Source organism: Bactrocera oleae, chromosome 2 (genome assembly GCF_042242935.1).
Source record: "Bactrocera oleae isolate idBacOlea1 chromosome 2, idBacOlea1, whole genome shotgun sequence".
Taxonomy (NCBI): Eukaryota; Metazoa; Arthropoda; class Insecta; order Diptera; family Tephritidae; genus Bactrocera; species Bactrocera oleae.
The window spans coordinates 72,898,450-72,923,513 of record NC_091536.1 but is presented as its reverse complement, the minus strand read 5'-3'; the positions used below and the strand labels follow the sequence as shown (position 1 = coordinate 72,923,513).

The window sequence follows — 25,064 nt, the reverse complement described above, 5'->3', positions numbered from 1 at the left end:
CATTCAAGCAGTTCTCCTCCTATGTCCAGCTTTTGTAGGACTGCGGTTGCAAATGTTCGCGGTCAAACTTTTGGCGAAGCAGGAGTCAAAGCCACAACTGACATTAGCGGCTCTAAGAAATTTGTGGTAGGCTCAAAGCGTTTTATCGAATATGAGAATTTTTTTATTATTATATGGTACCTAAAAAGCATAACAGACCGGCGTTAAAGGCTGTGCAATTGAGATCCCTGATAGCGATTGTAACAGGATCAGCCTAAAAAAAGTTATAATGCTAACAAAAAACGTAGTTTAAAAGATAATGTTACTGTGAAGCTGCATTTCATTTTCAAAGGGATACAAGCAATAGTCTTCGACTACTATTGTAGCCCAATTCGAAAAATAAAGTTTCGATGAAAATACGTTTAAAGTTTTACAGACTTCAGCTGACTAATACGAAACCTTGGATAACAAAAATACAATTTTTTCACTATTCAACTAATTCAATGATATTTTTGGGTTCCGCTACATAGCTTACATTAACCGAAAAAATCGAAAATTCGAAAATCATAGACTAGCATAACTCTTTAAAATAAATACGTGTTTCAGAAGAAAATTAAATCTGGCGTTAAACTGCATTTTTTATATTTTAACTCTTTAAAAGTGCATTTTCAATCATTTTTGCATTCATTGCATTTCAACGAATTTCATCCCATGTCACTGTCATTGTGCCAAATCGAATAAAAAGGTATGCATTTCTGTATGTATGTATGTGTGTTTGTCATTCAGCGCAAATTTACCAATTGTATTTGTTCAAGGAGGCGTTACACTATAGTGTCAGTGAGCAATTATTTCATTAGTATTCAGTGAAAATATGCACAATTAAAGACAATTTGTAAAAAAGGATAAACTAATTTTGGCTTCAAAAAGCTTTTTAAACTAAATTTTAGAACAAAAAATTAAAGTTTGCTTTAAAAGTGTTTATAATTTTTAAATTAAGGCCTTTAACTATTACACAATTAAATTACAATCAGTTTTACAAATTTAAACATATGTTTACCAAGTTTTTTTGTAATTAGTTACTTTTGGTGTTATTATTTTTTTATTATTTTTATTATTTTTTCTTATTATTATTATTATTATTACTTTATTATTTTTTTATATGCATATGACTGTTTAGTTTTTGATTTTCTGTTTCTTTAGCATGCCACTCGGCAATTTAGCGAATTCAATTGAATTCCCATTTGCCTTTACAGGTGAATGTTTCACACCTAGATGGCGCCCAAAACACATTGAACAAAGGACATTTTGACATTTGCATCTTATTTTCGATAAGGATATGAGATATATTTTACAAATGGTCAAATTTAATATTTTTTATTAGTTTCTATATGAGTTAATAAATATCCAAGCACCACAGTTATTTAATTTTACAATTCACTTGATTTAATGAATTTATTTACAAATTCGATAGAAATTTGGTATCTTAAAACTCAGTATACATATTTTTACCACTTCTGTAATTCAGTTTTTAAACAAAAAAATTGCAATGTGGTGAAGTGCGTATTAAATATTACGACAAATTATTTAATTTATATAAGCATAAATACGCTTTACGAACGGGATATTAAACAGATGCAAGGTTTCAAAATTGTAATCTCTGATAATTCTTGTGGATATTTCTTAATACGAGTTTGTTCATGTTTTTATTTTTATAAAGCTATATATATGAAGTAAAATTATTACGAGTGCGCTGCACTGCATTTGCATATTAAGATGAGAGCAAGCCACTAATTAACATTAGCATGAATACTTCTTATACGCAAAAGTACATACGTACATATACATGTATACATATGTTTATAAATATATGCACACCGTTTGTTGCATATATACGTATGTATGTATGTAAAGTAGTGTTTGCATGAACATTATATGCAATGTCCAATGTCCATGTGCTCGCCGGCATTACCGTTCGTCCGTGTGTTCATACCGGTCGGTGCAGTCACTGACATGGAATTTGAAAGAAACAAGTTTTTCCTCGTCATTCGCAAATAGTTTGCAATGTTTGGATCGTTGACTGGACATTCGAGTTCATCAAATGATCAAACGTTGATCAGCGCACAAGGAGGACTTACGTGATATTTGGTGAGGACAATGCGTTTTATAATTGTGAAAGTAATTGTTTAAGTGAAAGCATATAAAATTAATCAAGTAGTGATGAAAGTTAGGCAAAAATTTATTTAAAAATAAATAAATAAAACTTTGATGTGCCAGTTTTTTGCTCTGATTATATAGAAAAGAACAAACAAAATAGTGCAAGAAAAATGCATTTTGCGCCAGCTGTCGGAAAATAGCTAATAAGCGTTTAGATTCCATGCCAATGAAACCATAATTAAATAATAAACTCATATTGTGTAATATATACATTTATAAGTAACTTCCAATTTTTAACATTTATTAAAGTTCTTTTAGTTAATTTTGTCAGTTAAACAAACATTGCGTTTTTAAACACTGAAATTGCGGAAAAGAAACATCTGTCAAAGAAACGCCTGAAAATGAAAAGTACTGCCATTCTTAAATTGCACGTCAACGGATCTACATCTTCCAAAAAGGAGCAGCCACCGCCATTAGAAGAGTTTTACAAGCAAATACCAGAGGACCAAGGATTTGCACCGCCCGAGAAGTACCCTCAAAACTCTGTAGAATCCTCCACAAAACCTGAATTAGAAGGTAGGCTAATTTTTGAGATTTTCATTTATAGATATAAGTAAATATGTGAAAATGGGAAAAGTCTTCTACAAATAATGGGTGAAGGGAATGCTGATGCAATAGCCTTGAAGATTTCCCTATGTATTAAGTATACATACACGATACCAAAAAGTCGCGAGTTGGATACCAAGAAATTGACTGAACGAATGTGTGTAAAAGGTAGTACGTTTATATATATGTATGTATGTACATCCGTTTTAAGCTTAAATTGGATGAATAAGTGCATTCAAATAAATCAAGAGACTGTAGATGAGGCTTAACCTCAATTGATAAGTGTGGATTTTATTTCTGTATAACATACTTGATCGTATAACATGCATGACGTCGTGTAATGAGATGTAAAATTGCTTCGACATTCAAAAAATAAGAATGTATTGGTGTACATGTTAAAATCTTTACAAATTTTTGTACCTTTATGTGATTTAATTTAAACTTGCAAGCATTCATATGTGGTCAAACTTTAAATTAATTCATTATTAATAAGTGCAAAGAAGTCGTGACCACACCCGATTATTACTTCTAACATATGTATATAATAATATATCACACTTATGTAAATGTACTCCAATTACTTGAATGACACGTACCAATGGGTAAAAAATTAGATACATAAATGTATGTATTTTGCATCTGTGAAGTATTTTAAATTTAATAACAATAGCACAGTTGATACTCATAAAATATTTTAGAAAAATTTAGTTTCAAGTAGCCAGTAAGTTATTACACAGCTACTTTTCGCAGCGTAATATTGTGCGTTTTCTGAGGCGTTCACCATGTTAAATTCAAGCCGTAAGTTTAATTTTATAATTTTTCCATAAAAAAGTACCTTTGAATTAGGATTTTTGATTAGTACATCTTAGCCTTCATCTTATTTTGCTATATGTACACTTAATCAAAAAAAATAAATCAGAGGAATGCTTTTGAAAATCGAAATTTTTCAATGAAAACCTTGCGTAGATTTTTGTGCATAAATTTTCCAAAAATAACATCGGTATTTGAATATTTGCGAATTATCTGTTCGTTCAATATTTTAAGATTATACATTTGCCTATTTTTTTATCATTAACAGGTACCATTACCGAAAATACAAAAGTAGATACTGCTGCTGTTACAAATAAAGAAAACGGAACAATGGTGGCGGAACAAAACGGTTTGAACGATGGTGCCGACGAACAAATGTTAAGTGGTGCCGAAGACAACGAGAAATTGGCCGATAAGCGTGAAGAAGTGAAGTTTATCAAAGGAGGGGACCACCAAAATGGTGATGCGAAGATTGACATTGGCGCTGTCAATGGAAAGGTACGTAAAATAAAGAATAAAAAAAATTGTTTTTGGGATTAACGAAGCTTTATTCATTCTATTACGCACAAATATTTGCGTACAACTATTTACTTGTTACGCAGGATAAAGATTTGGTAAGCTCTATACCATTGCTTTCACTTTCTTTATGCCTACAAATTAACCAATGCCACAAACATTTTAAATTTAAACTATTCGTGATTAATTTCAGGCTTTCACTGGCATGACTAAAGAAGAGCTCATGAAATACGCCAATGATCCATTTTGGGTACGTTTACGTTGGATTTTCTTTATTGGTTTCTGGGCAATTTGGGCCGGCATGTTGATCTGTGCCATACTTATAATTGTTGATGCTCCAAAATGTGCCGCACCTGAACCACTGCCGTGGTACAAACGTGGCGTCCTCGCTAAATTCAATGCACTCGAAGCTGTAGATAGCGATATTGAGAGTGCAAAAGTTGTTGGAGCTTCGGCTGTCATATATGAATTGCCACCTGCACTAACGTATTTGGTACATGATCCTGCTGTTGAACAAAAACTCAAGGGTATTGTTGATAGTTATAAAAATGCGGATATCAATGTTATACTGGACCTAACGCCAAATTATGTGCCAAGTAATTCAACTTTATTCACTGAAGCCAAAAGTGACAAATCAAAGCGTTCAGCTTTCATATGGAAAGAGGGTTCGCAGAATATCAGCAATTGGCGTTCACTCCAAAATACGTCAGCTTGGGATGAAGTTGAAGTAGGCAACTACGTACTCTCACAATTCGGTGCAGGTCTTTATGATTTGAAAATGAATGACGTCAACGTTAAGAAAGAATTCGAAGGAGTTTTAAAACATTTGCTGGCTTTGGGTATTAAAGGATTCCGTTTAAAGAATACCAAATTCTTTTTACTCTCTGACAAGACACCTGATGAGGTTGTGTCTTCGGATGGCAATTTCGGCCACACTGACTATGGATTTTGGACACATACTCACAGCACTTTCCAAGAAGGTCTGGGCGATTTGTTGTATGAGTATAAAATGTTCGTAAAGAACATCTCTGCAGATGCTTTCTTATCAGTGGCAGATGATATTTTACGTCCAGAGGTTTACCATACTAAGAATGGTGAATGGGGTGTGGATTTACCGATATATGGTCCACTTGTCCACACTTTGCGTACAGGTTCAAGTGTTGCAAAACTTCGAAGTGAATTCGAAAATATTTTAAATGCTGTGGGCAATGACACATGGCTGCAGTGGAACTTTGCAGAGCAATCACCAGTTGCTAGTCTGAAAAGCGATCCTTCAGCAATTGCATTATTTGTGTCGTTATTGCCAGGAGTACCAGTTGTAGCAATGACAAACACATCACTTTTTAAGGATTTGAATCCAGAAGTTTTTGCTGAAATAAAGCAATTGCGATTGTCACCATCTTATATGCATGGAGAATATAATGTTTTTCCTTTAGAAGGACTATTTGCTTATTCCAGGTAATTTATATATTATTATATTATATATATATATACTATTTATTAAAAAGACTTGAAGTAACTCACTAAACTTATATTATATATTATATTCGTTTTTTTTTTTTTTACTAACACGCACACTTTGCAGGCAAAGGTGAGATATCTATGAAGCTAAAAATACTTTAGAATTCAAAATTTTCTATTACAAACAATAAAATAGAATCCTACGAATGAAAAAGTATATGTTTTAACTCAAACTTTTACTTTCTTTCACAGAATAAAATCTGGTAATCCTGGTTACTTCGTAGCTTTCAATCCATCAAATACTACTGTAAAAGGCGAATTCATCTACCCGTCATTACCAGACAAAATGTCAGTGTATGCACTTAGTGAGAACTATAATATATCGGGCATTACTGTCAAGTAAGAATTCAACCTGATGTTTAATAAGCGAATCGATCTAATATTGCTTCCTTTTTTTCAGATCTAAAGTTCAAACAAATTCTGTAGAGGTCTCCCCTGAAGCTACAATAATACTCACTTATGTACCTGTAACATCAGGTTAAATTTATAAGGGATGCAAAATCCTTAATTTCACATATATTTAAATGAATGTGACAATATTATAAAAAAAAGAAAATGTTCTGTGTATTAATATTGCTGAAAGTTAATCACGTTATGCATAAAGTAAAATGTTACCGCTTTACATAAATAAATAAAATATTTTTTTCAAAGTTGAAAAACGATATATATAAATATAATATTAAAGGCATTGCAAAAAGTACTCTGCTGTTATTTTATTGCATAGAATTTTTTAATAATTCATGGCAGTCGGGAAAAATTAAATATTACATGGAGTGGTCGGACAAAGCTCAAATATGAAAGTCCGATATCTGGTGTTCTTTGCTGAATACATAAATGTAAGATTTTTACGACTTTGGTACAGATTAACGTATTTTTACTGTTTCATATTCAATATATAATTGATAGATACACAATTTCCAGAAAACCAAATTCGTGCAAAAATTCGATTTTGAAAAATGTCAAACACTTGCATGCAGCTGGTGATTTAAAAAAAATCTAATTATTGCGCTCTAATTAATATTTTTATTTTATTTATTGGGTTTATAATTTCAACTACTTCCGTTTAGCAAAACTTCATCAATTTTCTCTCTTTGCTCCTGAATAGCATTCTTAAGCAACTGAGCTTCGGTTTCCAGTTCTATTTTTGCAGATTCCAACTTAAGTTGATAATTCCGAATTTCACTATTAAGCGTTACTAAGTCTTTGTGATCAGTGACAGCTTTTTCGAAGCGATTCCACCAATCTTGGTGTTGCGCATCATTTCTAGGCGATTGTCCTCTTACAGTCTCGTCACTCAAATCTACATGAAAAGTTTCCATATCTTTCAATATTTGTTCAACAGTTGGTGGAGATGGGGGAGGTGGATATTTTGAATTTTTAGTTTTCTTTAACATTTTTTAAAAGTAAACAAAAGTTTAGTCTCGTATTTCAATCTATTCTATTAAGGATTTATTTTGGACAACTGTAATGACAGTTAACAGCTGTGAGTACACTTATCGATTTATACTCTTTATCGATATATATTAAAAGGAAACCTAAATTGTTTAACATTTGGATTTTCAAAATTAATAGAAAATAAAACATTTAATTCTTAGAATGTATCGGAGTTATCACAGTATCACAATCTTTCGCGATTAGATGTCATAAAATATATATAACGTATGCAATTACTTATTTAATTTTTTGTATGGCAACTGTCATTGTTCATCGTCTGTCGAAGTATCGTTTGACACTTTGATAATTGTGCCTTATTGGCTGATATAGTTGTTAAAAAGTTATTGGAAATTTGCTACAGCATTTTCAGGAGGCGTTCGAAGTGTATTTACATTTCATCATGACGTTGGGAAACATAAAAATGTTAACTATCAACAATTACAAGAATCAGTAAAGGTAAACAAACAGGCAACGAAATACAGTGAAGCGCCTTAATATAATAATTGCGAGAAGGAGGTAAAAATTGACAAAGTTGCTAACGACATTAATTAACGCGCCGAGCAGAAATTTTGTCGACTTTAATTATTAGACTGCGGGGTTGAGGTGATAACCCGTTATATGTTAGTAGGTAAGCACAATGGGTTATTTGTTGTATTTTTATTTAAAAAACCTTTTTTTCTTAAATAGTGTTCTAAGGATTCTGTGGAAATGTCACCGCCAAAAAGCTGTGCTGTTTGTGGTGACAAGGCATTGGGATACAATTTTAATGCGGTTACCTGTGAGAGTTGTAAGGCTTTCTTTCGTAGAAATGCCTTGGCAAAGAAACAGTTTACCTGTCCCTTTAGTCAAAATTGTGAAATTACTGTGGTTACTCGACGATTTTGTCAGAGATGTCGTCTGAAAAAGTGCTTAGATATTGGTATGAAAAGTGAAAATATCATGTCAGAGGAAGATAAGCTTATAAAACGACGTAAAATAGAAAACAACCGCGCTAAACGCCGACTCAATGATAATAAAGAAGGATCTATAACAGACAGTGCGGCTTTTGATATAGTTTCACACGATTCGCAAAGCTCTTTTGATAGTGGTAAAGGCACAGGGAGTAATAATAGTGGATCAGCGGCTTTGGGTAATCAGTCATCACCGTTGAGCGCTAATGTGCCAATACAGTCACCAATAAGATCGCCAATGTTAGTCGAATCGGATGGTGAGACAAAGCCTGAACTAATGACCAGTGAGGAAATAGTTGAATTTATTGTTGGTGATCCCGATCGTGCATCTCAGATGATAAGTAAATTAATGCGTACAAAAGACGAAGCGCTGGCTATTGTGGAGAAAATTCTTACTTCTCAGAAAGACGCATTGCGGCTCGTGTCACATTTGATTGCATTCCCCGGTGAGCTTCCATGACATTCACTAATTATGGTTAATATCTTATATATGACTAATATCTTATTTCTTCTTTATATTAGGCGACGCTTTAAAAATCATTAGTAAAATAATGAATTCACCATTTGATGCACTAACGGTGTTTACGAAATTTATGAGTTCGCCTACCGATGCTTTAGAAATTATTTCAAAGATTGTTAGTTCTCCACAAGATGTTGTGCAATTCATACGGAATCTTATGGAATGTCCAGAAGACGCGCTAGATATAATGAATAAATTTATGAATACACCTGCTGAAGCATTGCGCATAATCAATAAAATATTCAATACGCTGAATCCACCAACACGCAGCGATGAATTGCATAAACTACTTTTAGATGCTACAAAGGATAATAAGGATACATCATTCCTGCCGACACAACAAGCGCCTACAGAATCGGAAAGCACGGAGAAAGGAAATTATTTGCTACATTCAATGCTCAATAACAGTCCCGTTATGGCGCAAGATTTTGTAAATGGCGTGTCCTCTCGTGATCAACATTCAATGTCGGTTAACTCCGATTTAATGATTGAATCGCCCATAAATATACAAGGCATGACAATAAGAACAGACACACCGGATCACACATTAACACCCATTCAATCTCAGACCTTACAGCTGGGATCTCCAGCAGAGTTACCTTCAGTGACAGCTTCCTTAGAAAACTCGTCACAAGGTATTTCTATTACGCCTACAGATAGCTCTATGGCCAATCACGCTTTACGCTGCAACTCACCAACAAGCATACAATCCAACATTGAACTGCCAAGTACCTCAGCCGGACTCATAAATCCAAATTCGCCTACAGACTTAACAGCTGATGCGGCAGACTTTAATAGTGAGCACTTCGATATAAAAACATTCATACAAAATTCATTTCCCGACAATTCAAGTGGGGGCGATAGCTTAAATTCATTGGAGTCTGTGCTATCCGAGGTGATAAGAATAGAATTTCAGGCTTTTAACAATTTACCGCCAGAACCTCGTGTAAAACAAGAACAATTTCAATATACAGCAAATAATATGACAATGCAAAACTCAGGACAACAACAACAATGTGGCTACAGTGGTTGCAATACACAATTGCAGCAACCACCTATTTGCTCGCCAACAAATGCAATAACGGGTCGGGATCTCAATGAAGCTGAGCACATGAAGTTGCGTGAGTTGAAATTGGCCAGCGAAGCACTCTATTATCCAATGGACAACGATCTATCTTTACTTATGATGGGTGACGATAGAGTTAAGGTGAGTAAAACATATCAGAAATTGATTTACATAATTGGTTTTTGTGTCCTCGCTTTTATTTTGTGTAATTTTTTTTTTGTGTAATTTTTTTTTGTGGTACTAAATGATAAGTACAACACATATGTTATCTTATCAGTTAAAATGTGTCAAAAAGCGCACGAAATTGAACACCTGTTATTTCAAACTCACACTAGGCTAAAATTATATGCGCGAATTCGGCTTATAGTTGTATGAGTCAAATGTTTTGATTATTATAGCTTGGGTATATTGAATATTGTCATTTGCTGTCTACGTATCAGATTCACTGTAAACCTATAAAAACAAATAAAAACTGTGTATGTTTTTCCACCACTTTTGTTAACCATTAAGCGGTTTATTTGCCACGGATAATGAGTCAGCCAAATGTGTATATGTGCATATATACATATATAGGCATTTCCGATCAACTAATCAGACGAATATTGCTATTACTAAATCTAAAATGCTACATAAGTTTTCGCAGGTGGTTAATTGCATCAATTATTATCAGAAAAAATAACTAGGCGTGCAGAAAAATATTAAATTCAACATATGATATCCTACATTATACTTTTTCACATACTATATACATATTATAAACGACATTTTTAATAATATAAAATAATCAATATTTCTTAAATTAAAGTCAAATATTGACCACGGCATTGCATTAGTACAAACAAACTTATGGGACAAAACAGCAATATTTTTTGTTGATAGAAAATGTTTGATAAGAAATTTCCTCATATTTACATAGTAGTAATGCCTATTTCGGAACAAATCTTTGAACCGTTATATGACTAATGAAATGAAAATGTAATCCACTTACAGCCAGAGGACACGCATCAGGATCCGAAACTTCTGCAGGTGATTAATTTAACGGCAGTCGCCATAAAACGTTTAATAAAAATGGCTAAAAAGATTAGCGTTTTTCGCGATATGTGCCAGGAGGATCAAGTAGCATTACTAAAAGGTGGTTGCACCGAAATGATGATCATGCGTTCCGTGCTAACATATGACAATAACCGCAATACGTGGAAGGTAGGAGTTGTTATACGTCACTGTTTAAAAAATTAAAATTTAAAACAACTTGTATAACTTGATTAATTTTTAAAAAAACTTTAAATACAATTTTTCAATTTCATTCAGTTGCCGCACGTTTCCAATATGGCTCATGTACGCGCAGAGATTTTAAAGCAAGCAAAGGGAAATATTTACGAGGAAATTTTGAAATTTGTCGGTACTTTCGATGAGAAGTGGCGCATGGATGAAAATATAATTTTGATCATGTGCGCAATTGTGCTTTTTACACCGACGCGTGCGCGTGTCATACACGCGGATGTCATTCGTTTGGAGCAGGTGCGCACACATATACAAAATATATTATTATATTAATATATCTCTTTTGCAGAACTCTTATTATTATCTTCTGCGAAGATATCTAGAGAGCGTCTATCCTGGTTGCGAAGCAAAGTCAGCTTTTATCAAGTTAATACAGAAAATTTCGGATGTTGAACGTCTGAATCAATTTGTGATTGGTGTTTATTTAAATGTGAATCCCTCACAAGTAGAACCGCTTTTGAGGGAAATATTTGATTTGAAAAATCATTAGTTAAATATCATATTAGTGACGGGCTAACTAAACGCTTGCTTACACTATTTACATATATATATATATATATATTATATATTTATAAATAATGTTGAAACTACTATATAGAGTAGCATTGCTTTGTATTTGTTTTGTTTTACTTTTTTTTTATGCGCCAGTAATATATTTAGGAGCAAAGTAGATATTTTTTATTTCTGCAGTGCTACTTTAGGGCATTATCCATCACTGTACATTTAGAAGTTTATCCATTTTAAAATAAATAAAGAAAAAAAGTAGGTAATTTTTATAATAAAATATGAATTGTTGAATGTAACGCGAAAGCAACTATGTATATTAATAAATTGCATTGTATAACACATAGAAATGTCTCGTCAGCTCGGGTGCATGTGATAAATGTACAACACTAACTAGTTATTACAAACTTAAAGTTATGCTATTTTTAATATTATACACTGATAAATGAGAATGTTGAATCCGAATGCATATATACTATATAGGCATAAACAATTTTAAATTGAGCAACTATAATACATCACCTATTCACTGTTAGATGCAACACAACACAAGTTGGTAGTTTAAAATGTGCAATTTATATAACACAGATTCAATCTAAAATATGTTTCAATAAAAAAGAGTCTATTTTGTGTAACAATGGAATATCGCTATGCTTTTATTTCTATCGGCTGTTTGTAAATTATCAATAATGAATATCTATGTAGAACTTTAGGGAGTAAATGTAAATGTTAGGACTATAATTAAAATATTTCTTATTCCTCTATGTAAAACATCTTCAAATCCAATTACGCCCCACACTACCGGAACGGCGCTTGTTGGCCTTGTCATTAGTTCCGCCACTGTTAGCATCTTTACGACCGCCAGTGTCTGGCGAACCACCCGATCCAATATTACGTATTAACAAACGCAATCCTCGTGCCTGTGCGTCACTTGCTTGTGCCACATTATTTACTTCGGATGAAATTACTGAAAAGTCGTCCACTACATGCCCGGGTGGGCTGACATCAAACGGCAAAATGTCAGTAAGACTTTGCTGAGGCCTATATGATGTACGACGTCGAGTGCCGCTCGAATCACTGCCCGCAGTATTAAGATTTTGTGTACTACTTGATGTCGATAACTGTTGTTGCACTTGTTGTAAACGAGTTTTTAACAAAGCATTCTCTTCTTGAAGACGTCTTATGTGCGCGGCCTCATACTCCGCACGCACGAATGTTGGTTGTGGTAAACATTGATATATTGTTGTAAGAAAGTTTCGCAAGGATAACTGTAATGTATCCTGCCATTGTTTCGAAAAGTACAAAGCAAAAGTTGGCGATTCCTCTGCGTTTTTACAAAATGGAAAATCTGAACAAATTTTATTTAGATTATTTTGTGTTAAATTAATTGCTCATAGTATGCATACAAAACCAGTCCTTCCATTCGCTTTGCTGTTGTAGTTCTGCTGCGAGTTTTGCAAAGAATTCAGTGACTTTGTCCAAACGATTGTTTGAATAAGCAGTCACCAGGTAAAGCTTCAACAGGCTATTTTCCAATTTCTTCACAGCTAATGGAAAGTAGGGTTAAATGGGAGCCTGTGAAAGTCGAATAGAAACTTACCTGTGGCATAAGTGTGTTCCAGTTTGCTGAACAGATTACTATCCAAGTGTGTCCATAGCGAACGTAATGCTGATAAATCATGGTTTTGTATACACTGATTAAAATTCTCCAACAATTTTTCAGAACGGAAGCTCTGATCTTTTTCAGTTCTTTGTTCTTGGTCAAGAGTTTTTAATGTGGAGGAGAAACCTCGAAATACCAAATATTCCTTCAAAAGATTGTCGAGAAATGTTACTTGTGCCATGTTACCGAAATTTTCGCAATCTATTTATTTTGTTAGGAAAATGGAAACAGATAAGATGAAGTAAACATCTGTATAAATGTAAGCAAAATAAGAGAAAAACTTCAAAACAATATCAGAGTTGCAATTATGGGGCTGGACAAGGGAAGTTAATTTTGTTTTTAATAGTTAACACGTTAAATATTTTTAATGTATACATAAACATAATAGTATACATGGAAATAATAAACTTCAAACCGTATTAAATTGTTATGCAGGAGCAGCGAAACCAGAATGGATCATTAGAATTAGTAAAGAGAAAGTGAATTTTCGATTATCGGTAGTGTTGCGGATGAGAAGTTTTGTAATGACATCGCTATCGTAATCATTTGACATTTTATTATGTGTGCATATACCTATTGCCAATTGCAAATTTTGTATGATCGCGTGGAATTGTTGTGAGAAAAATTCGATTTTTCGTATTTTAATTGCGCGCAAATTAAACCTTAATAAATGCAGTGGTTGGTGGAAAGTTTGAAATTAAAATATGAATCAAAAGGGAGCGCGAGAACAAAATGATATATCGATAATAAGGAATCTGCCAAAGCGACTGCAAAAGAGGATCGTTGAAGATGTTAGCGATAACTCATTGGTAACAGTTGATGATACAACAAGGCAAAGTTCTAGCGATCAACCCTCGACGTCCAAGGGGGCCGCAAAAAAAGATGATAATGATAAGATGTCTAGGCGTTTTCTGCAAAAGCAGACGACGTCAGGTAATGCTAACCAGCAAGGTGAGCTTTGCATTCGAAATAGGCATAATCAAATTATTTTGAATAAATATTAACAATAGAATTATTGTTTTTTTTTTTTCAAGGAAACGGAGCCATAGACGCTACGAGCATTAATTTTTTCTTGCAAAAAAGCGCGCCCTGTACCAGGACACTAAATAAAAACAATTTCAAAAGAGAAACTGTGCCCGTTTTGGAAACCAGCGGGAAAGCAGTTGATAGCAAAGCAACTAATATCAAAAATGTCACTCCATCTACAAACTCAAATGTCGGCAATAGTTCAATACCAGGAATACTGCGTTTAAACGATGCCAAACATGTACAACGAATTACTGCAGAAAAAAATATGAACGGTAGTGAAAAATATGTTGGCCGAGATAACAGTAAGAAAACAACAACGCGTATTCATCAAATCAGTGAACAGTTCACGAAAGCCGACAATATTTTAACAAAATCACCCATACGCCAGTTCCAACGGCAACTGAAACAACCACCTTGGTTCGAAATGCTTACTCTAGTACAATATGCTGAACATTTACCAAAACTTTACGAAAAAGTTACATCGGTATTACAGCAAAATATAGTCATTGAGGTAAATTGATTACAGAACGCAAACTATATCAAATTAATGCATTTATTTTCTACTGTATTTTTAAAAACTTTTTAATATTTTTTAGAACTGGTCTGAGTTTAATGAAGCACGTTTAGAGCTTCAAAACATATTTACTAATCTGTTACTGCAACAGTTAAAATTATGCTGTGAACAGAAAATCGACACATTTTTTTGGAAGTTGCTGTACTATAATGTGCGAGAATATTTCATATCAAGTACCAAGCTAACTGCTGATGATATACACGATCGATTGCTTTTACTTATTGACGAGGGTTTAGATTTCTATACTAACCTGCATATGAAACTTAATTCAAAATATATAAATACCGATCAGAAAATCGCAAATGTTCTGTTACAACACCCAGGAAACAATATCACTATAGCTAAGGAAGTACAACCACAACGTTCAACGCACAAATTTGAATTTATCGCCAAAGTGGCCGCCCAGAAGCTGCTGATTTGTCTAGGTGACCTTTGTCGTTACAAAACTAAGGAAATGCAAACAAATGATTATACCGATGCAGCCAAATATTATCAGCAAGCACAAGTACTAATACCAACAAATGGCATTCCCTATAATCAATTGGCCATTGTATCAATACATGCGGTAAGCCGAAAGATTTGAAAGTTAAATAGTTTTAGCAATTAAATATATATCAATTTATTTTACTAACATAGCGCAAAAAATTCGACGCTGTTTATTATCACATGCGTAGCTTGATGTCCTCCAATGCTATATATTCAGCACGCGAGAGCCTTTTAGTTTTGTTCGATGAGATTCGTAAGAAGGTAAATTTATATGAAATAAATAATTTTTAAAAATAACTAAATATTTTTTAAGTATGAAGAGACTGAATTAAAGAACTCGCCGGTGCATCAGGGTAGCCCCCGTAATAATAACAGTAGAAATTCGAAGTCAATGCGTAAAGAAGTTTGGATACACGTGGACGGCGTACGTCGATGGCATCATTCCTCTGAACCGGACAACAATAAAAACAAAAGTGCTTCAATAAAAGAGGAAAAAAAGTTGAAAGAGTTGTCAAGCGAAGAGGCAAGTGAAGTAAATGAAGTTTTACTAAAATAAAATTTTTTCCAATACTAAACAACTTTTTTTTACTACTTTAGCTGCTACGTCGGTTTACATCGCTGTATTTGTATGTAATTGGAAAATTATACACTGGCATAGGGTAAATAATTTTTATTTTTAAATATTTGTTGAAAAAATATATTTTATTATACCCTGTACAGGGTTTGCCACGAAGTTGTTAAAACAGAAAAAGAGACCCTATAACTTATACATATATAACCATGTCCGCCTGTCTGTACGTCTCTGAAAGCATGCCCCTTTATGGAAAACTTTTTTATTTCACAAGATATCTTCATGAAATTTGGAATGGATTATTGTCTAAGATAACGGTGCAATCTTCAAAGAAATTTTTTAGATTGGGCCATTTTATGCTAAGCTATTATACAAACTGGTCGATCAAAATCCAGTCCTGCGTGAACAACTTTTTTTTTTGACAATATACCCTTCACGAAATTCGGCGCGGATTAATATCTAAAGCTACGGTACAATTCCCAAACAAATATTACAGATCGGACCAGTATAGCTATGATCCAAACTGACCGTTGAAAATCAAATTATTTTTATTTGTTAAGGGTATTATAGCTGAAGTTAACGGGCTTTCTTGTTTTTTCATAATTAAAGCATGGAGTCTATTGTCGAACAGCAACGCAAACTTTTGGCGGAACTTAATGTTCTACTAAGTCGCAGCCCATTTCCAATGAAACGATCTCGCCTACTAAAAATAGTGGCATTAAATATTTTTTTACTCGAGCACAATATGCACAAAGGTATGTGGATGTGCATAATATAATATGTCATTAATAATTCCTCATAATTAAAATTATTTAAGAATCACGTCGTGAAATCCGCTACTATGCATTTAATTTTTGCAATCAGTTCCTGGGTCTGCTCTTACAGAAGTGCAATCAATTATACGAAACATTCAAAGTTGACATATTGGATGGTGAAATGCTTTGGTAAGTTGTCGCATGCAACATTTATAAGTTATGCTTCTGTATAATGCTATCTTTTACTACAGTAATGCCGATCTAAATACTTTACTGCAATATATAAACGTCTATACAGACTGGTTGGCGCGTCATGTGGACATTTGGGAGGCAGTGCGCAGTGAAGAGTTAGTAATTTGCGCATTTGTCTTAAAGATAAATTTAAATTTATTTCATTTAAAAACGCAGACATATCATTATTGATTGTTGGACCGAATGGGAGTGCTTTTATCAATTTCTTAGACGCATGATCGACGAATCGGCCACAACTAAATTGCCGCGCTGCGTTTTGGAAGAAGAGTTGTATTTATTGGGTTTTACACCGATCGTGTCCACCACAAATAACAGCAGTGTGCACAAGAATCTGGACATGCATTCTTCAAATGATAGAGAGCAGTTCTTTCCACGAATTTTAAAAATATACGCTTTTCATGCACAGTACGAAAAAAATCGAACGAAATTGCAAATGCGCAACGACACATTTACATTGGAAGAGCTCAACGGTGCTATGGAGAAGGCGTTGTGCACGCTGCACAGTGACGAAGACGATAACAGCGAAAATATTGTGGTAAATGGCGAAAGCATGGAATTAACGCTCAAAGAGATTAACTCGACAAAAACTGACGGTATTGAGGATGCGCAAATTTCGCAATTATCAAAGAGGAAAAAGGAACTGGAGGCCCGGTCGAATGTGAAGAAAATGTATAGCGCAAAACTCGAAGTAATTTTTACGAAATTAAATTCCCGGTTTGCGCTGTATAAATATTATTTTTTTCGCTTTTACAGGAAATACTCAAATTTGTCGACACCACGCTATATATAGAAGTGCGCCCGAAATATCTAATGCCAGATACAAACTGTTTTATAGATTGTCTTGATGATTTCCAGAAGCTTATAAATGAATATAAGCGTTACATACTCATTATACCACTAACTGGTAGGTTATTGGGCATGGTTCAAATCCGAGTTGCATATAATGCATTAAAATATAATTGAATTAACATTTAAATATATTTGTTTCGTAATCTTCATTAAAAATAATTTTCATGTATCTAATCTTCAATGCCGATTTGAAAAATTAAAAAACAAACTATGTAATTCAAAGTACCGAATTGAAAAAAAAACTCAATCACAAATACCGGATTGAAAACTAAAAACAAAGTACCGGATTGGAAAAGAAAAAAATTTGAATTGCAAATACCGGTTTGAAAAAAAATATATAATCCCAATTTTGTAATTAAAAATTGCTTTCGAATTTACAGCTTTTCGTGTTCTACCATTTTGAACTAAAGCAAAGCAACTATAAACATTCAATCGATTTATATTTAATAAATTTTTAACGCGATATTTGGGATTAAAAATTAAATTTTCAATTAAACATACAATTTTTAATTCGGATTGGTGAAGATTTACTTTTTAATGCAAAATTTTTTAAATAAAAAATTCGCAACCCTTGTTAAAATCTTTAAACTCTATAATGAAAAAATGTTTTCTTTTTTTGTTTTTTTTTAGTGGTGAAAGAGTTAGACGGTCTCTCCAAAGGCGTAAAAGTGGAATCTTACCAAAACTCCTTACAATTCCAGCGCATACATCACTATGACGACGTTTCCACGTGCGCTAAACGTTCATTGGACTTTATACGTAGCGCCAAAAATAATGTGAAGTATGTAAAAGTTTATTATGCAAGTAATTGCTTTGTAATTGCCTTATTTGTTGCCGCAGATGTGCAACTACGAAGGGTTCATTTCTCAATGCTTCGCTATTTGCACTTTGCGAGGAAGAGAATGTGTCGAATGATGATAAAATCTTGGCCACTGCTGTAGCACTTTCGAAAACCATGAGCACTGAGACCAATAAAGGTAATTAGCGTGCTCTTATTTATTTAAAAAAAAAAGTATAGTTTCATTCGGTTTCATTACAATGCTGAAACTCTTTGCAGATGGCAAATATTTTATACAAACCGAGTTGGTAATGATCACCACAGATCGTAATTTGCGCGTAAAAGCGTTGGCACGCAATTTAACTGTTAGCGAAATGGGTGAATTTCTGAAGTGGGTCAAGGATTGCCATACCTAGCACTGTGTAATCATTTTGTTTACTATATACAAGGATTTATACCTGAATAGTAGGTACGCCTGTACGAGTTCCGGACTTTGGGCATATGTGCTTGTTAAAAAAATTTCGCATACATACGAGTACATATGTATTACAATTGGTGATTGGATTTCTTATATACATACATATATACTTACAATATGCACCAACTTTTAGCGCATACTTATATATATAAAAGATATATATACATATATTTGTACAACTTGGTGCTAATATATACGTAGCCATACTTGAATTTATTTGTACATTTCGATAACTATTATGCATTCTTTTTGTAAACTTATGCATTGTACCTATAATTTGTTAAGCGTACAATCGGGTTTAGGTAAACTTTTATACAACTTTTTCCGTCTGAAATTTTATTACTTCCAATAAATGTGGTTTTTCTATCAGAAAAAAATTTATTTTTCGAATTTTTTTCTGCTTAGTATTGAAAGTGCGTCATTTACTGTTACCGGATTCGGGCGTTTTTTTTGGGATCCGACTGAGTTTTTGGAAGTGTGTAAGTAATCCAATTTTCGCCCCTTTAATAGGATCTAACAACAACAACAAAAGCGGTTTTAAACAAACTGAGCGTGTTGGTAACTCTATAAAAATCTTCCTATAACTCATGTCTCTTTGTTTTCCAATTTAATGAACCCATTCTGATATTCAAAAGAGCGTTTAGTGGCAAATTTCTGGAAAAAACAAGCAATTAGAAAACAAGAAAAAACGTTAACTTCGGTTCCAACGAAGCTGTTATACTTTGCTCTGGTGCATTTCTTATAGAATAAAAGGGTATAAAAAGATCTTTATCTTGATTTCGATCGTTCAGTTTGCATGGCAGCTATATGCTATAACCGTCTGATCTGAACAATATGTGCGGAGATTGTAGCGTTGCCTCGTACAATAAGCCGTGCCAAATTTTGCGTATATATCTTGTCAAATAAAAAAACAAAATTTCGTAGAACTTGATTTGACCGGTCAGTTTGTATGGCAACTATAGCATATATGTACATATATTGCGCAACCTTCAGATCAATATCTCAAAAACTCAGTGCGGAGAATGATACTTCGGTAATAATAGAAGATTGACGAAAAATTTATATAGGTAAAAGATCGATTCCTAGAGTTCGCTGCTATCAAAGTAATTCAAGTAATCTTGGATCCGCTATTAGCACATAAACAGACGGACAGTCAAACGGACTTGGCTAAATCGAATCAGTTTATCACTTATGTACATATGTATATACATTATACAATCTCCGATGTTTTCTCCTGGTTCTAACAAGCTTCGTGGCAAACTTAAGGGGTTAGGGGTAGTCAGAAATTTCAAATAATCAATTTTTGCATTTTGGTTAAGTGTAATATCTTAAAAATATTCTCTGAAAATTTCAAGTTGTTCCGATAATTACTTTTTGAGTTATTCGACAAATAACAAAGAGCGCTCGGGAGCTCTGGTGTAAAACTTTAAATGCGTTTTTTTCAAAACTATGTTGAACACTGTTGACAACTGTAACTCGAAAACAGCTCAGTAGATTTTAATGAAATTTGTACAGCTTTTAGAATACATAATAAACTCGGGCCTGATCGAAGGATCAAAAATCTAGAAAAAAATTTCCTGAGATCGCCATTTTGTTAACTTAAAAAAAAACTTCTATCAGGCCCAGGATAATGTATTTACAAAACTAATTTTTTTTGTATGATTGATTTTAAATTATGTCACCGCAAAGCCCTTTTTTGGAACTGGGTCAACACAGACAGCTATAACTTTGGAAATTAAAATTTTTTTTTGGAAATTTTCGTGACTTCAAGTCAAAACATTGTATTATAATGCCATATTACTACTTTTGTAAAATAACATGACTTAATAGCAAAAGAAAAAAAAAATTACTGAAAATTCTCATTTTTTCTGCCTCTGACTACCCCTAACCCCTTAATATACCATGTTTAGGTTATTAAAATAATGCAAATTCCACTGAAATATTTTTTAGAAATTTTTTGCCGTTATTTTAATCAAATTTAATTAAATGCTCAAAATTTTGGCATCTACATACATACATATAGCACGATCAACCTACCGATCCAATCGTAATACACGCTTAGTCCAAATGCTCGTATAACGTCGAAACAAGCTAACCTCTTGGGCTAGATGACTTCGATGACAATTACCCTATTTTACCTTTGCGTAGTGTTTATATACCCGTTACAGCAACAACAAAAACCTTTTGGGGATCCATTAAAAAACATTTCTTTATAATATTTTTTTTTTTTTTGTATTGTATATTTGCTTATTATTCCTTTTTATGTATATATTATTATTAATTATATTTGCTTTGCTTTAAAAATTATTCGCTAAAATTTGAAACCATTTTTATAAACTAAAAAAAAAAGTTATAAATAGCAATAAATTATTGTTTGTCAAATTTTAAAACTTATAATTAAATATAAGCGAAAAATTTATGCTTAAAATTATTTACCTATCTATATATAGGCATATACATACATACATATACATATGTATCTCAATTAATATCTGCCATAATTACTGTTAGCTTTCGATTAAAATTGATATCTTTCTTCTGTTGTAAATCTAGCCAAAACTAGTTAATTAACTGAACATTTATTATTATTTTATATTTATTTTTTTATTTTCTCATTTGAATTTTAACCGAAGAGAAAAGGCAATCGTTTCAGCGTTTAGGAATTGAAAGTACATATTTTTTTGTTTTCGCTTTTTTTTTAATCTGTTTTGCTTCTTATGCCATAGAATAAATATATGATATAAATAAGTGTTATCAGTTAGATGGTCGGCCAGCGATGCAAAATCATGTATGCATACATAAATGGCCCGTTATGTTGGTATGCTTGTCATAATACATATATTTGGAGATTTCTTAACATTTAGCTGGCGGCTGTGTACTTCAAAAATCGAAGCATAAGTTTTGCATAGAAAGTTAGATTGTGTGTGCTTGTCATTTGAAATACTTGTGTAGGTTTGTTTTTGTTGTTTTAATTTAATTCCATTAATTTTTCTTTTGCAAATTCCAAGCGTTTACGCGCGGCAATATGGTTATCAATATATGTATGTGTGCTTATAGTGCTTATTTTTTCATTGCATATGCTAAACGCCTAAAAGTATGCTTTGCTTATTTTTATATACTCTGTTGTGTAAAGTTTTTTTTCATGTATGTGCGGTTCTCAAATATGGCTCTGTAAAGTGATATCAATACCTGTATTTAAATGCATCCATATGCTATATGTTAATGTATATATATATTTGTTTGTTTATTTATAAATGCATATGTTGTTGTAATACTAAACGATTTCGGTTTTGTTCTTGCATTGTAAATATGCAATTGATTACTAATGAACAATCGTGAGCGCTGAAGCGTAAGCATTTGACGCATTTCAATTTTTTAACTGTATATGTGCAATCGGTAAAGTGTGTATGTGTGTGTGTGTATAAAACATATAATTTAATATTTCGAAAATTGGCATCAAGCATTTAGCATCACACTACTACAGCTAGCCTCAGCTCTTCGTCGCCTCGCTTCGATTTCGATTCCTTCAAGCGTCACGAAGAGTATTAAAAATAAAATAAAACACACGTTGAACGTTCGTTAATTGTTTTCGAAATTGCTTTTCGTTCGTTTCCTATAACTGAATGTCAGCATCAATGTAAGCTGTAGGCGTGTCTGCGCTTAGAGCGCCGTCTCCAGTGCCGGCATATGCGTTACAGGCGCTGTTGCCGCCGGCGTCAACGTTGCCGTCGGCGTTGGCGTAGGCGTTGTGAAACGAGTGCTTTCGTAATTCAACGTTGCCCTTAAGGGACTGCCATTAGCGGCGCTCAACTGCTGTCCACCATAGAATTTGTTGTTTGCTAAGGCTGTGCCCGCTGTCACAGTCGCCATTGGCGCTGGAGTCAAGTTTGTTGCCGACGGCGTGTTGTTACTTCTGCTGAATGTCGTCTTCATTTCGCCACGCATGAAATTGTTTTCCTCGGTTTGTAGAAAGAAGTTTCGCTTCAAATCGTATGCGCGACTGTTAATGCTTTCGGACGTATTCGCTGCTGTGATTGGCGTCGCCATTTCCTTGTCATTACTGCCGTTCGAGCTGTTCGTGCTCGATGCCGTGCTGGAATGATCTTCCTCGCTGTTGACCTCCAGTATGGTGGTGGACATAATATTGGTGCGCTGTACCGTATTTGCTAGACCGCCACCTGTGGTACTCTTCAGTTTGGGCGCGAAGCTTTTAGAAGGCGAGCCGAACTGACCTTGCCGCAACATACGTCGATTGGCGAAAGTTTTCGGCGATCCACTTAGGTCCAACAGCTTCATGCTGCTGTTCAATGACTGGGTACCACTGACTGCACCCGCTTTATTGACTGGCGTTGTTTCCGCTGTTCCTGTATTAACGGGACTCGTTTTTTTCAATAACTCCACTGCAGAGAGTTTCCGTTGCACAGGACTTGTTTTGGTCGATTTCGCTAGCAAAAGCTTTTTGAAGTCCAACAAACTTGTCTTACTATGACCGATACGATCCGAGCAAGTGTTGTAGCGCTCCGGCGAATTATCGGCAGCCCAATTCGGATTGCGGCTCAGCGGTTGGCGACAGGGAGAATTATTCAGCGCAGCCAATGCGGCATCATCGCCTCGCGATGGCGTAGATGTTTGAAAACCGTTACGATTGCGCGGTACTATCGGCGATAGATTACTGGCGACATTCAAACCATTCGCACCATTTTGCGCCGCGGCCGCTGCGGCTCGCGCCACTCGTTCGGAACGTTTTATAGGCGTGGCATAGAGGTCGTCGCGGCAGGAGACATTACTTGGCGGCGGCTTTTGTTGTTTGCGATTCTGCAGCGTCCAATAGATGGGTGTGTTGCGCTGGAAAGGCGTCGTCGCCTCCATCGTTGACTGTGCTTCCGAATCAACTGGCGGTTGTGGCAGTGGTTGTTGTTGATCTCGCGTTCTATAGAAACGTTGATAACCTGCGAAGAAAATGAAAGAAATATTCGTCTATCAAATAAAAAATATAGAGCGCTATATTATTAAGAGTTACGAATTGTGTAGGGAATATAAAAAGAGCTTAGCCAGTAACCCAGACTTAAACTAGTTTATGGTGGAAATATTAGTAATTGTAAGTTTAGCCATTCAATTATACCGATTTAGTAAAAATTAGGATTGCATACAGAAATTAATTAAAATATTTTGTAATAATCCGAATACATTATTGAAATGGGAAATGTACTTACCCAGACCTTGTCTAGAAAAAGGTGTGTTATACTTGACCCAGTGGAACGTGCTTAAAATAGTGCGCTGTGGTGGGAGTGTGCTTAACTTATCCATGTTTCTTATTTTGTTATTTACACTATCAGTTGTTATGGAGTGTGGTGATATTTACAGCTCGTTTAGACAAAAGCAGTCTAATGTGATCAAGAATGCGATACAAGTATTCGACCACAAGATTTAAGACGCTCTTTTGATCATTTTAAATCGGAAATACTACGATTAGCTAGACTATAATTCTATGTTTCGAAGCGATATACAGAAAAGCTTTACTTAGTCTCTTAATAGTGAAAGCGCTTTAAGCCAAATTTGTTTTTATATTGCCAAGGCTACCATGTAACCGTTAGATATGACACATTTGAATATAAGCGAAAACGTTTTCTTAAACAGCCCAAATAGAGTCAAACCCCTAACTTACACAAATAAAATAAATGACTTTAAAATAAACGTCGACGAAGCACTTTTTATGAAAGCTCAAAACTATCTTTTTTCGTTCATAAAATGTAACGAGCTTTCCACTTATTTAATAAGAGTTTCAAACAGGCTTTGGATAGGATGGTCAGTACTCATGTAAAGTACAAACGCATTTTCCGGAATCGTAAAGAAGAAGACACATGGACAACGGCGCTATGGGGTTAGAATTACCCGGAATTTTTAGGAAAGCGTTTAAGGTAAGCTGCTTAATCATTTTTGGTGATTAATACTCTTGGAGATGGAACATTTTTGTTGAACAGATTTACGAAAATTGATAGTTTTAAGGATCAGAATTTTTTATATTTCCAGAAACTAGATATTTAGTTATTATGAATCTTAAAAGAATAGGACAATTAGGTTCTTTGGTATTGTTATCGTTCAATAATATACAAAGTTCCGACAAACAAAAAACTTGGATTCAAAATAACAATTCGAAGTATTTTTATTTTAAACTGCAGGCAACCTAGCTTTCATACAATTGCGCTCTATATATGAAGCATGTAAAATTCTAATAAATATTTTGCTCGCATGTGGCATTAAAATCTCTTAACAATGATCTCTCAAATC

At 34.0% G+C, this 25,064-nt stretch overlaps 5 protein-coding genes across 13 annotated transcripts in view; 3 read left to right on the top strand and 2 right to left on the bottom strand.

Moving 5' to 3' along the window:
• The first annotated feature begins 1,941 nt into the window (after positions 1 to 1,941).
• On the top strand, positions 1,942 to 6,286 carry CD98hc (CD98 heavy chain). Of its 3 annotated transcripts, none has more exons than XM_070105641.1 (6): positions 1,942 to 2,124; positions 2,465 to 2,709; positions 3,818 to 4,047; positions 4,259 to 5,523; positions 5,779 to 5,925; positions 5,987 to 6,286. In XM_070105641.1, the coding sequence occupies exons 2-6, from the start codon at positions 2,535 to 2,537 to the stop codon at positions 6,066 to 6,068; spliced, it is 1,899 nt and encodes a 632-aa protein (XP_069961742.1). In that variant the 5' UTR covers positions 1,942 to 2,124; positions 2,465 to 2,534; the 3' UTR covers positions 6,069 to 6,286. The 3 variants fall into 3 exon arrangements, with proteins under 3 accessions (XP_069961742.1, XP_069961741.1, XP_069961740.1); XM_070105640.1 differs by having other exon boundaries at positions 2,452 to 2,709; XM_070105639.1 differs by having other exon boundaries at positions 2,443 to 2,709.
• Positions 6,287 to 7,315: 1,029 nt separating this feature from the next.
• Hr96 (Nuclear hormone receptor HR96) lies at positions 7,316 to 11,984 on the top strand. 4 transcript variants are annotated; one of them, XM_036367998.2, is made up of 6 exons: positions 7,316 to 7,644; positions 7,717 to 8,416; positions 8,493 to 9,697; positions 10,547 to 10,756; positions 10,865 to 11,074; positions 11,127 to 11,984. In XM_036367998.2, exons 1-6 carry the CDS (start codon positions 7,639 to 7,641, stop codon positions 11,325 to 11,327), a joined length of 2,532 nt encoding a protein of 843 aa, XP_036223891.1. In that variant the 5' UTR covers positions 7,316 to 7,638; the 3' UTR covers positions 11,328 to 11,984. The 4 variants fall into 4 exon arrangements, with proteins under 4 accessions (XP_036223891.1, XP_036223890.1, XP_036223892.1 ...); XM_036367997.2 differs by having other exon boundaries at positions 7,708 to 8,416; XM_036367999.2 differs by having other exon boundaries at positions 7,316 to 7,648.
• Positions 11,967 to 13,276, bottom strand: LOC106619047 (WD repeat-containing protein 91). 2 transcript variants are annotated; one of them, XM_014237011.3, is made up of 3 exons: positions 12,942 to 13,272; positions 12,748 to 12,888; positions 11,967 to 12,689 (listed from the first exon to the last, which is right to left on the bottom strand). In XM_014237011.3, exons 1-3 carry the CDS (start codon positions 13,183 to 13,185, stop codon positions 12,118 to 12,120), a joined length of 957 nt encoding a protein of 318 aa, XP_014092486.2. In that variant the 5' UTR covers positions 13,186 to 13,272; the 3' UTR covers positions 11,967 to 12,117. The 2 variants fall into 2 exon arrangements, with proteins under 2 accessions (XP_014092486.2, XP_036223899.2); XM_036368006.2 differs by lacking the exon at positions 12,748 to 12,888 and having other exon boundaries at positions 12,942 to 13,276.
• Positions 13,277 to 13,565: 289 nt separating this feature from the next.
• Positions 13,566 to 19,153, top strand: Smg6 (Smg6 nonsense mediated mRNA decay factor). 3 transcript variants are annotated; one of them, XM_070105638.1, is made up of 14 exons: positions 13,566 to 13,937; positions 14,039 to 14,544; positions 14,630 to 15,172; positions 15,244 to 15,354; positions 15,407 to 15,625; positions 15,691 to 15,752; positions 16,274 to 16,419; positions 16,482 to 16,608; positions 16,671 to 16,766; positions 16,828 to 17,359; positions 17,425 to 17,575; positions 18,151 to 18,301; positions 18,361 to 18,497; positions 18,578 to 19,153. In XM_070105638.1, the coding sequence occupies exons 1-14, from the start codon at positions 13,709 to 13,711 to the stop codon at positions 18,712 to 18,714; spliced, it is 3,147 nt and encodes a 1,048-aa protein (XP_069961739.1). In that variant the 5' UTR covers positions 13,566 to 13,708; the 3' UTR covers positions 18,715 to 19,153. The 3 variants fall into 3 exon arrangements, with proteins under 3 accessions (XP_069961739.1, XP_014092506.3, XP_014092505.3); XM_014237031.3 differs by having other exon boundaries at positions 13,566 to 13,955; positions 15,407 to 15,616; XM_014237030.3 differs by having other exon boundaries at positions 13,566 to 13,955.
• Positions 19,154 to 21,452: 2,299 nt separating this feature from the next.
• Positions 21,453 to 25,064, bottom strand: part of gukh (GUK-holder) — a 116,160-nt gene continuing 112,548 nt past the window's right edge. The window contains exon 6 of the mRNA XM_014237019.3: positions 21,453 to 23,725. Within this exon, the coding sequence (XP_014092494.3) occupies positions 22,437 to 23,725 (1,289 nt within the window). The 3' untranslated portion in view covers positions 21,453 to 22,436. The remainder of the gene's footprint in view (positions 23,726 to 25,064) is intronic.

Coding starts and splice junctions, on each gene's coding strand:
- CD98hc (XM_070105641.1), top strand. CDS start 2,535: ATGAAAAGTACTGCCATTCTTAAATTGCACGTCAACGGATCTACATCT. Junction 2,710..3,817: donor CACAAAACCTGAATTAGAAG/GTAGGCTAATTT, acceptor TATCATTAACAG/GTACCATTACCGAAAATACA. Junction 4,048..4,258: donor TTGGCGCTGTCAATGGAAAG/GTACGTAAAATA, acceptor GATTAATTTCAG/GCTTTCACTGGCATGACTAA.
- Hr96 (XM_036367997.2), top strand. Junction 8,417..8,492: donor ACATTTGATTGCATTCCCCG/GTGAGCTTCCAT, acceptor TCTTTATATTAG/GCGACGCTTTAAAAATCATT. Junction 10,757..10,864: donor ATAACCGCAATACGTGGAAG/GTAGGAGTTGTT, acceptor AATTTCATTCAG/TTGCCGCACGTTTCCAATAT.
- LOC106619047 (XM_014237011.3), bottom strand. CDS start 13,185: ATGGCACAAGTAACATTTCTCGACAATCTTTTGAAGGAATATTTGGTA. Junction 12,889..12,941: donor GGAACACACTTATGCCACAG/GTAAGTTTCTAT, acceptor ACTTTCCATTAG/CTGTGAAGAAATTGGAAAAT. Junction 12,690..12,747: donor CGAATGGAAGGACTGGTTTT/GTATGCATACTA, acceptor AAATTTGTTCAG/ATTTTCCATTTTGTAAAAAC.
- Smg6 (XM_014237030.3), top strand. CDS start 13,709: ATGAATCAAAAGGGAGCGCGAGAACAAAATGATATATCGATAATAAGG. Junction 16,420..16,481: donor CGAGCACAATATGCACAAAG/GTATGTGGATGT, acceptor AAATTATTTAAG/AATCACGTCGTGAAATCCGC. Junction 18,498..18,577: donor GAGCACTGAGACCAATAAAG/GTAATTAGCGTG, acceptor AACTCTTTGCAG/ATGGCAAATATTTTATACAA.